At 33.6% G+C, this 12,435-nt stretch overlaps 1 protein-coding gene across 1 annotated transcript in view; it reads left to right on the forward strand.

Annotated features, from left to right (window-relative positions):
• Positions 1 to 119: 119 nt before the first annotated feature.
• LOC127725600 (neuronal acetylcholine receptor subunit alpha-3-like) overlaps positions 120 to 12,435 on the forward strand; it is a 46,417-nt gene continuing 34,101 nt past the window's right edge. Inside the window, exon 1 of the mRNA XM_052232686.1 lies at positions 120 to 739. Within this exon, the coding sequence (XP_052088646.1) occupies positions 682 to 739 (58 nt within the window). The 5' untranslated portion in view covers positions 120 to 681. The remainder of the gene's footprint in view (positions 740 to 12,435) is intronic.

Here is a 12,435-nt window from a genome sequence, read left to right on the forward strand (position 1 = left end):
AGTTAAGTATTTATATACTAAGTATGTGTCTTACTTATGTGACCGTTTGGAAAATGGCTATAAATTTCACCCGTCCACACTTGAGAAAGTAAATCACTTTTCTTTATAAAGAAAAATTAATTGTGATATTCAAGTGGCCGGTACATTGTGTGAAAGGAGCAGTTGAGATTTAACTAACATTTTTAAAAGGAATGTAATTTTTATTGAATAAACTAAGCTTGATGGATATGAATCTAGCAATTCTTTCTTTAAATCAAGCTTGACAAGTGTAAACAGAGGTCTTACACTATGAGTATTTGTATTGATTTGCTGTTTAAGAAAGCTTGCTGATCGCCATCTCACAAAACCACTCTCATTCAATCAGAAACGTTAAAGTTTACGGTGTTAAAATCATTATAAGAAACTGATTTGACGAGCAGGCTCATCTGAGGCTTCAGCTAACGTTCAGTCTACATAACCTTAGTTCACTCTGTTGTGATATTGGAGGTGACCAGATGCGAAAGGCAGTGTGTCAATTTCAGAAGAGTTGAGCCATGTAATTTTCACATCACTGTAACATTACATTTTGGCAATATTGACTTCCGCAGGAAGATTTAATTGAAGGATAATCAAAGGACTTAACGATGGGTTAAGAGATCAAAAGATTTAAATCTACATCTACTGAACATTTTTAAAATAACAATGTTGGATTTGGTTATGGTTTATCTGGTGATATCTGCATCACATGCGGCGTATCAAGGTAAATATCTTTATTCATATTTCTTTATTAAATTACGCTGCATTAAGTTCTGATCCAGTTTATAAGTTTTGTGAGGAAAAATAATAAAACTATGAAATCATACTGTGACATTCAAATTATTTTTCCTCTTGAAATCGAAGACCTGCTTATTATTATATTATGAAATAGAACCAGCACACAATATACACAAGTAAAGATAACCACTGGCTCTTAGTTTGTTTTGGTTTTGTTTTACTGACACATGAATATGTAGAGGTTTACTAGTATATTTTTTTTCTAATCCCCACTCCACCCTTCCCCTTTTGAAATCAAAATTGTAAAACAAAAAGTATACAGAAAAAACGAACAATAAAAATCAGTTTAAAAAAAAAACACTTAACCATATGACACCAGTATAGGAGAAAAAATACAGGAGGAAGCCAAAGAATGAAGAGTTAAAGTTTTAACCAGTTGATACCAAATCGTGCCGTCTCAGTGTAATATTAGCGACTGGGAGAAAATGTCAGACAGCTACGTCGATAAGTATAATAAAACCGTGCATTTCAGCAAAGATACAAAAAGTTGAGGAAATAAAATTGCTTATGAAATAAATGAAAAGGGAAAACAACCGTACTACCCCTTTATTATGAAAACGTTTTCTCGTCTTGCAAATCTCTCTTTCATATTTTATCTTTTGAATATGGGAAGTACTTTATCAAGAACTACTTGATCAATAACTTGAGAAAACTGTATATGTTGACTTTATTTTGTAATCATATTTGACTATATAATCATAGTTTGACAAGATTCAAATCGGGTCATATTATCTTACTCACTGACTTTTTAAGGGCAACGCAAGTCACTTTCAAGCATCAATACGTGATCTTTATCGACAGATTGTTTACTAAGCTTACCAGTATTTTTGTTGACACAAATGTACATTAACATGCTAAAAGGAAATTATGCATAACCTTATATTTAAAAAAAATATTTACCGAAATTGGAAGGGCACATTTGATGATAAAGTAAAGATTTGGGAGGTCACAATCCATTTTTGATATTACAAGATATATAGTATTGTTTACAATGTTGTCGACAATGGCGTGTGTTTAGCTTTAACATTTTCGTACTTAAGAGGTAAAGTGTTAACAATCTATATAAATAGACAAATAGAACATAGTACTGGTATATATAAACATATTTAGCAGATATTTTATTTCGCGTTTAGCTCTTTCTAGTCGAATCGCGTCGATTAATTTTTCGCAATTTTCTAATTTTTATGCCCCACCTACGATAGTAGAGCGGCATGTTGTTTTGGGTCTGTGAGTCCGTTCGTTCGTTCGTTCGTCCGTCCGTCCGTCCGTCCGTTCGTCCGTCTATCCCGCTTCAGGGTAAATTTTTTGGTCAATGTAGTTTTTGATGAAGTGAAGTCCAATCAACTTGAAACTTAGTACACATGTTCCCTATGATATGATCTTTCTAATTTTGATGCCAAATTAGAGTTTTGACCCCAATTTCACGGTCCACTGAACATAGAAAATAATAGTGCGAGTGGGGCATCCGTGTACTATGGACACATTCTTGTTCTTTATGTATTAATGTAAAGAAAATTTTAAGTTTTAAATATTCGCGATTTTTATATTCACGTTTTTTTCTTCTCGCGAAAGAGGTGTAAATAAATCACTCGCGAAAATTAGTTGGTTTACAGTAGTTACGTTTAAAAAAAGTAAATGTATTAGTTTTTTTTTCTACTGTCCAAAGAAATCATGGTTGCGTGCATATCTGAAAAGGTTAAATAAAAAAAAATTTCATATCGCGATTCTTCTACTCTACAATTAAGTTGAATAATTCTTCCAATAACTCAGTATCTGTTACATGTTGAGGTTTGCAATGTCTTCTCGTATCATTGTACGTTCATGAGTTTCACTATTCTGATATTGTAAAGGAAGACTATGTTGTCTGCCATTATTTGACCTTTTTGTAGTCTCCTAGTTGATGTTTTGGTTTTTAAAAATTTTTACCGAACATTTTGGAATGATTGTATAGTTTTTGTTTACGAAGAGTCTCGATGAGAGCATGCGTCAAATTGATTCTTGTGTTTTCCTGTTGGTTTTTTTATGTTGTTTCTGAGGGTATCAGAACTTCTGAGGTGGGGCTATTTTACTCTGTTGTTTCGCCTTTGTGGTTATTTTTCTGTTGATGCTGCTTCTTTGTATGGGATTTAAGGGTTCTTACTGTCATATTGTTCAAATGGAAAATATGCAAGTGACCAATGAGCATAACGCATGTTAATTGTCCGTGTTGTTCGGGCTAAAATTATGTATTTAAGAGTAGTTATTATGTTCAGTAATTGCATTGATTCTAGGAAGACAAATAATTTAAACACATGCCTTATTTTCAATTGCCTTACGTGTTGGTAATATGCTGTTGACCACGATTGTTTCGTTCATCACATAGGGAGAACAAAATCTATAAAATCGTATAGGGTAATCCAGGAGTTATTTCACCGAGTACTAAACAATATACGTATTATTGAATGATAGTAGCAGGATACTAGGAAATAATATCTGTACACTTTTATCTGTATAGCAAATTGGTAAATTCTAGAATACGACACTGTACCACAACCATCAGTGAAATCAATGTTTTTCACATATATTCCTCCGTTTAGTCGGGAGAATTTGTTATCATAAAGCTTTTTTTACGCTTTTAGCGGTGGCGCGGCAAGTTGGCGGTTGTAATCGGGAATATTTCAAATTAAGATATACAATAAAGTCTTGAACGTTATTTATTTTTATTATTAAAATCAATTTTAAATAAATCTTATTCTTTTTACTTTTAGGAAAAAAACTTGCACGTCATTTGAAACAATTGTGTAAATAATCCTTGTTACAACATTACATTTTGAATCGTAATTTGATATCAGTGAATTGATCATTTCAAAAAGTAATGAAAATAAAAACAAAGAGTGAGATGGTTTGTTTCGAAATAATTCGCTGATTGTTCTGATGTATAAATGCATTAATGCAAGTATTAGAAAGGGAGTATTTCGGATATTTCAAAACGGAAACTGTCTAGTATTTCATTTTAGTTTTCAGTTCAATAAGATCTTACAACATCGCATTCGGAGCCAAGCCAGGAACCTGTAATTCAGTGGTTGTTGATGGCCGGTGTCTTCTATTCTTGTTTTTGTTTTTTTATCATTGTTGTATAATAAATCGGGCCGTTGGTTTATTCTTTTCAATTGTTTCGTATTTGTCACACAGGGTTTGTTATAGCTTATTGCCCATTGTTGAAGGCTGTACAGCGACCTATATTTGTCCCCATCTTTGTTCATTTGGTCTACGGATAGTTGTTGCATTGACAACCATGCCACATCTCCACCTTATTTCTATATCAGATACTTTTTATTAAGATTGGTACGACTCTTTAAAGTGAGGGTAATTTTAATTTATATAGTTCTAAACCATTAAATGTTTCGTGTACATTATCGAAAATAGTAGAATGGGCTGTAATGGTAATTAGCTTCATGAATACTTTGTATAAAATTGTCTTTTACGCAAGCTGCAGTTTGATAGACATTAATGATATGCCATTCAACATTGATCTAGCCCAGTAGATTTAGTAAGCTACGGAATAGTGTTGCATACATTGAATATTTAAAGTGCTTTCTGAGAAGTCATTCGAAAGGTTTAATTCTGATTTCTAATGTTAAAACTCAAATTGTAAAACCTAAAAATACTGTCTACAGGTGTCGCATGTGGAGAAGGATCTGCCAATCCTTCCGGAGCACCTGAGACTGAATGTCCCTTTGGTATCTTTTGCCCCTATTTTTACTGTTTATGTGAATTAGAGGACTATAAGATAATAAATCATAACTTAATATGTTATGATTATTATTATTATTATTATTATTATTATTATTATTATTATTATTATTCAAAGATAACTTATTTATCTAATTCATTTTACTTGCGGACAAGTAACGGTTTGATTACATATACAGAAATCACGTAGAAACACATTTAGTATTTTTTTTTATATATGGCGTTATTAATGCCAGTTTTCGGTTTCCTTTTTCTGGTCACTTACTAACTGCTGACCCCGATGGTTACAGTTTATGGTAACTTCTAGTCTAATTGAACTTTTAGTCATTTTGATTCTAACTGTAAAACCAAATCTACCACAACATACAAAAAGGTTACGCTGGTTGCATTGATTTATCTTATCTTGTTTACCCTTGGTGCAGTTTGATTAAAACCTTAGATCTTTATATGATCCCGTTTATCGAAATGTCTCACGAAGATTTCGTGAACCCATATAGTTAACGCTGATTGGCGAAAAAATTGTAGTCCATTAAATTCGAATCAGCCACTTTTTTGTCAGTTATACGCAGTTACACATGTACATGCAATGTCACACATGCTTTTAAGACACCAACAGAAATTATTACTTACTTTGTAAATACCCAAGTAATGAATCTTTGTTTCAACCCAGACTTCATTTTTCCAATAGAATCGGTTGGTTAACAGATACATGTAAATAACGAAAGACGGATTTGACAAAGCGATATTAGATAGAGGAAGATATTTACCGTGTATTAGTGGCAAGTTAAACCTAGCTTCCATTTGGCAAAAGATATGTAGCGAAAATATGACATTGATCACATTTGAAAGTGTCCTGCATTAGCTAAACCAAACCCTTCTTTTTTTCTTACACATTGTACGATTAAAACAGGAGATGTATGAAACGCATTTTTACCGTGGATTGTTTTTGTTTTTTTGTATGAAAATAACTACAGTGGACCATTTCAAGTTCCAACCTGAACGTTTCCTGTTTGTACTCCCCTAACGGCTGAACGTTTCCTTAATTTTACGGACGCCATCACGAGTTGGTTGACCGTTATGGAATATCCGTTTCACAGATGACAGCGGATATGTTCCAATTGTCGAAACTACAATCCCGTCCCCTTTTCCCCGAATTTGACTTATTACCGGGTTTGTACTAACATGAGCAACACGACGGGTGCCACTTGTGGAGCAGGATCTGCTTACCCTTCCGGAGCATCTGAGATCATCCCCAGTTTTTGGTGTGGTTCGTGTTGCTCAATCTTTTGTTTTCTATGTGTTTTTTGTTCTGTTGTTTGTCTGTTGGTCTTTTTCCTTTCTTAGCCATGGCGTTGTCAGTTTATTTTCTACTTATGAGTTTGAATGTCCCTTTGGTATCTTTCGCCTTTCTTTTCCTATTTATATCACCTTAACAAAGATTCACTCCGCTTTTGGATGGATATTACTCTTGAATAAAATCTGTTAAGCTCAGCTGCCTATGGACTCCATTGGGTTAGTTTATTATTATCCTCTCTAGTTTGTCAGAGAATTGCACTACTTAGAAGGTTATTTGACAGGTATTCTTCATTCTGACAGTCCCCAAGGAAACTGACATGTACAGTGAGGTCATTAAACGTTTCAAAATTTCTCATGAACAAATTATTTTTTAGAAAAAAAAGTGTTCATCAAACTTGAATACTTCATTCGCTGTAAGATTAAATTTCTGCTGTTTGTAATGTGATTTGTTAATTTGTAAAGGTTTGGCTATAACTATTCTGGCTTCCGACGCACCAATTCTATAAAGTGTTGTTTTGCGCATGATTGGATGAGTTCTTCTTTCAAATTCAAGGACACTAGCTTTGTAGACAGATTTGATGAATTGTGCCCCCAAAGGATCAAGTTTGCACAGTAAAAATGAAATGTTAAAATCTCAAGATGTAATAAACAGTAGCTCTTCAGATCTTTGAATATTCAATAAGTGTCAACAAATTGATTAATTCTTTTAATAAGAGCGTTCTTATTCATTAAGATAAATAAGCGGGCATTTAATTTCATTCATTTGTTTAACTTTACGATTTTATTTATATATAAAGGGAGAGAGAAAAAAAGAAGAAAATAACGATACAAAGATGTTCCAACGAAAAAAAGTATACAAAACATTATCTTAAATATAACATCAATACAAATAATGTCGAATACAATGAAGAGGAATGAAAAAGGAGATTTGGCTGTTCGTCAATCTATAACAACACAAACACAAGACAGCTAGAGCTCAAAACTGATCTTTAACAAAGATAGGTACAGGTTTATCAGCGAGCAAAGTTATAGCAATACTCCAAGTATACAATAATAATGTGTGGCTCCGAATGAATCAAAGACTCTAATAGTTTTTTTTTTAATTGACTTTCAAGGGTTACATTAATTTTGTATTTACATTGTGTCATAGGTCAAATTTATTTGTTCAGTGTATGTTCAATGGTGTTAATATGTCCTTTGATTGAGTTAAGCTATTTCAGTTGATATTTTATAGTGTGTCTTTCTATGTTGTGATGTTACACTATTGTTTCAGAAAAAGGGTGAAGGTTTGGTACCATTAAAACGTTTAAACCGGCTGCATTTGTTTGCACCTGTCCTAAGTCAGGAATCTGATGTTCAGTAGTTGTCGTTTGTTGATGTGGTTCATAAGTGTTTCTCGTTTCTCGTTTTTTATGTAGATTAGACCGTTGGTTTTCCCGTTTGAATGGTTTTACACTAGTAATATTTTGGGGCCCTTTATAGCTTACTGTTCGGTGTGAGCCAAGGCTCCGTGTTGAAGACCGTACTGTGACCTATTATGGTTTACTTTTATAAATTTTGACTTGGATGGAGAGTTGTCTCATTGGCACTCATACCAAATCTTCTTATATCTATTTACAACTATGAACGTTTGCTATATACAATAGACCAACCACGTGAAATAGCGAGCGTGAAGAAAGACAAATGGCATCTTTAAACATATTCTATTCGCCCAAAATATCCGTGACATGTGGATCAAACGCATGATTTACAACATTGAATTTTCCTCTGCCGAGTAAATTGGACGACTTTTAATATTGTTAATATATATTAAGTTGCAGATTGTGTAATAATAATAATTTTCAAAGATGACATTGTATACTAAGTGGCTACTCTGATTTTGATGGGTGAGATTTCTTTTTTATTACGCAGTTTTGTTTTCTCATTGAAGGAAGATTCTAGTTTCTTCTGAAATATTTGCGCTGCTGACATATGATAGAGAGATTTGGTTCAGTTAAGTTAGGCCTCTTCGTCATTAGGATATAACTGTCTTTCAGTTGATTTTTACCTTCTATGATATTGGCTGGTTTTTGCATTTGATTTTAAGCCTCTGGAGATCTTATTAATTTTGTATTTATCAGCATACTACGTGCCCATGCGTACAAAAAAGTAAAAAATTATATCGATAAATTTGATGAGGTTTTTGCTGAACATGTATTCTGCTGTTCATTGTATCTGTATAGATTCATACGACTTTTATGTTTTAAATTATCTTGTATGCACGTGTTATGTAATCTTTTAATGATGTCGTGATATATCAAACATGCAATAAATAATAAGTATATCATAGGGGAAAAAGTGATTTTAATTATATCACGTGATTTACATCTCGCCGAAGGACTGGTGTTCCACTTTCTAAATTATCTGCCACTCGTTATTCTTGTACTTCGCTATAATTCATTCAACCTTCAGGTATTGAGATATTTTTTATTACGTTGAATTATACTTGAGACAGCGCATGTCTTCAAGGTTTTTAGATAAGTTAGATCTTGCTTCCGTCGACACTAATATTACTTGCTTCCGTCGACACTAATATTACACTGATGCACATTTTGTTTTTCCTTTTTATATCGCAATTGAAAAAAATATATACAAAATAAGTGAAAATAGTTAACATTGTAAATCGATAAACCTGTCAACGTATATTTGTTCCACCTAACAGAAGTTCCTCTGGAAACTTTGTTATAAACAATGTCATAATATCTGTTCCTGTTGGAACAAATATTCTATACCATTTATTCCGTTAGGAACATTTACTGTAATATTTATTCCAGTGGAAATAATATTCCAGAATATTGTTTCCATTTGGAACTTATATTATGAAGGAACTTCTATTCTGTGATAACCCTACATGTGCTGCATGTTTAATCAATCAATTAATCAGCATATCGACTAGAAGATGCAAATTAAAATGATAAAAAAAATACGAAGCAATATGATAGGTTGTATTATAGAACTCTTAATCTTATAGCGTATAAAACAATTCAGCAAATTAATTTTCATCAACATTTTCTTATTTGTGAAAAACAAATGATCGACGATTATTTTATGGTGCTAACATGTTGAAACACGTGATACATACGTTATGGTATATAGATAAATAAATAAGAATTATGTGTTCTCAAAATCGACTAAGGGATTCTCACAGGACATGACTCCCGGGTTTTGATAATACAATATGCATGATATGCAATCGGATCATGGATAATCCCTAAGTATACGTTAGTCATTTTTGAACATCCTACATATGTGCTACGGTGCTAGAACAATATAAATAATTTCATTCAAATAGACAATGCAATGTCATACGTGTTTGTTTCCTGGGGATAATTATAGTATTATTAGGATACCGTAGTTGTACGGATATCTAAGGCTTATGTCTGATTGAAACAGAGAAGGTTGTGTCAGGGGATAACGTCTTTCTCTGTCTCAAAGGCTTCATTAAACTACAACATATAAATCTCGGTGGCAGACAAATTATAACGTTTGGTCTGAGTAGAAATAATACTTCTTACTTAATGACAATTCTGTACGTTTGGTTGGCAAATGATTACAGGTCTGTTACACGGCCATTTTTCTTAGTCTACAGAAATTTACCTTTTGGTGCACTGTAAAAAATGAAAACAACATTTTATTAATTTCATGCGTCCGAAGCGCTTTTTTTGCATTAACCTACATCAGGAACGATCAAGGCCGAATATTTGAAAGCCAAGAATGGTTAAGACCCGAAACAGTTGAGCTATTTGACAAAAAAAAAACATAAAAAAGACAGTCACAACCATATAAGATCAACTTTTGCTGAAGGAGTTGGAACTATTTCTAAATTTATCTCGTCGCGATATAGCCTTTTTGTGCTGAGGCAGCGTAAAGCAAACACCAATCAATCAATCACAGTCTTTTCAAAATATATTATTTAATGTGCATTCCTTCAATGACCGTAAAACATTTGATTAACACAGCAAATTAGAATTTAGTGAGGAGAAATATTCGTCGTTTTATTTATGTAAGAAATTTCAATTGCACATACTTTAATGCTTGAAATAAAACATCTATTTTGATTAAAAAGAAGATTTAAGGAGGTGAATTTACTAATTTCCATAATTATGTATTAACAATTTGAAGTAAATTTTTATATAGATGTCTTAATTCAACATGGAGGGTCTGAAAGATTTAAAAGATAATGTTTTTGATTGCTCTTTAATCTTCTTTAGACAAACCTTTCATCTAATGATACACCTATGATGTTCAAACCACCAAACAAGAATCAAAAACATTATGCAACACATGCAACACGTGCACGACAGATGAAAAGTAAACGGAATTGTTACATAAAAGTATAATTCAACTCATTGGTCATTTGTTTAGGGAGAAAACAAACGAATGGCATGTATTTACTTATATTTTCAGTTTCCTGTTTAGAATGGCGAACGTAGATACAAGTATCTTGTCTTGGGGAGGGATAAATCCTACTTTGTAAAGAATCACTCTGATTCAAACAAAAAATTCTCTGAAACTGACATTATCAAGATGCTTGATTTCTTGATTGACAACATATTTGTTACGTTTGGAGGACGTGTTTTTCAACAAACTGTCGGAATTCCAATGGGAACCAATTGTGCCCCTCTTCTTGCCGACTTGTTTCTTTATTATTATGAAGCTGACTTCATACAGGAACTTCTTAGGAAGAAAGATAAGAAGTTAGCAATATCCTTTAACTCTACGTTCCGCTATATAGATGATGTTCTCTCACTAAATAATACAAAATTTGGTGACTATGTTGAACGAATCTATCCCATCGAACTGGAGATAAAGGATACTACAGATACAGTTAAGTCTGCCTCATATCTTGACTTACATCTAGAAATTGACAATGAGGGTCGGTTAAAAACAAAACTTTACGACAAAAGAGATGATATCAGCTTCCCAATTGTGATCTTTCCATTTCTATGTAGCAACATTCCAGCAGCGCCTGCATACGGAGTATATATCTCCCAATTGATACGATATTCCCGGGCTTGTGTTTCCTATCATGATTCCCTTGATAGAGGATTGCTGCTCACAAGGAAGCTATTAAACCAAGAGTTCCAAATGGTGAAGTTGAAATCACCCCTTCGTAAATTTTACGGACGCCATCACGAGTTGGTTGACCGTTATGGAATAACCGTTTCACAGATGATATCGGATATGTTCCTTATGTCGTAACTACAATACCCTCCCTTTTCACGAATGTGACTTACCGAATTAGACTTTTTACCGGATTTGTAATAACATAAGCAACACGACGGGTGCCACATGTGGAGCAGGATCTGCTTACCCTTCCGGAGCACCTTAGATCACCCCCAGTTTTTGGTGGGGTTCGTGTTGCTTATAGTCTTTGGTTTTCTATGTTGTGTCATCTGTACTATTATTTTTCTGTTTGTCTTTTTATTTTTGGCCATGGCGTTGTCAGTTTGTTTTCGATCTATGAGTTTGACTGCCCCTCTGGTATCTTTCGTCCCTCTTTGATTGTTATTTATATGTACAATAACTATTTTATAGTGGCATCGAACAAACAGGTATTCTGAAATTTCATGCAATATGTCTTTTCTGTCACCCTTGTCTTACATAATTGTTGTAAAACTTCTTATCGTTTCGTAAAATTGAGAATGAAAACGAGGAAGCGTCAAAGAGACAACAACCCGACCAATGAGCAGAAAACATCCCAAGGCCACCAATGGGTCTTCAACACAGCGAGAAAATCCCGCACCCGGAGGCAGGCTTCGGCTGGCCCCTAAAATTCATACATAATTTGAAGGACACGACAGTGTTTTCATTTCCTTTTATCTATAATTGTTGCTTGTTTACATTTCCCTTTCTCTATAGTTGCTGCTGTCACCCTGGTCTTACATAATTGTCGTAAAACTTCTTATCCATACATAAGTTGAAGGACATGCAGTGTCTACATTTCCTGTTATCTATAATTGTTGCTGTCACCCTGGTCTTACATAATTGTCGTAAAACTTCTTATCCATACATAAGTTGAAGGACATGCAGTGTTTACATTTCCTTTTATCTATAATTGTTGCTGGCACCTTGGTCTTACATAATTGTCGTAAAACTTTTTATCGTATCGTCCATACATAAGTTGCTGTCACCACGGTCTTACATAATTGTCGTAAAACTTCTTATCGTATCGCCCATACATAATTTGAAGGACGCGACAGTGTTTACATTTCCTTTTATCTATAATTGTTGCTGTCACCCTGGTGTTTCATAATTGTCGTAAAACTTCTTATCGTATCGCCCATACATAATTTGAAGGACGCGACAGTGTTTACATTTCCTTTTATCTATAATTGTTGCTGTCACCCTGGTGTTTCATAATTGTCGTAAAACTTCTTATCGTATCGCCCATACATAATTTGAAGGACGCGACAGTGTTTACATTTCCTTTTATCTATAATTGTTGCTGTCACCCTGGTGTTACATAATTGTCGTAAAACTTCTTATCGTATCGCCCATACATAATTTGAAGGACGCGACAGTGTTTACATTTCCGTTTATCTATAACTGTTG

The sequence above is a fragment of the Mytilus californianus genome, unplaced genomic scaffold (genome assembly GCF_021869535.1).
Source record: "Mytilus californianus isolate M0D057914Y unplaced genomic scaffold, xbMytCali1.0.p SCAF_15, whole genome shotgun sequence".
Taxonomy (NCBI): domain Eukaryota; kingdom Metazoa; phylum Mollusca; class Bivalvia; order Mytilida; family Mytilidae; genus Mytilus; species Mytilus californianus.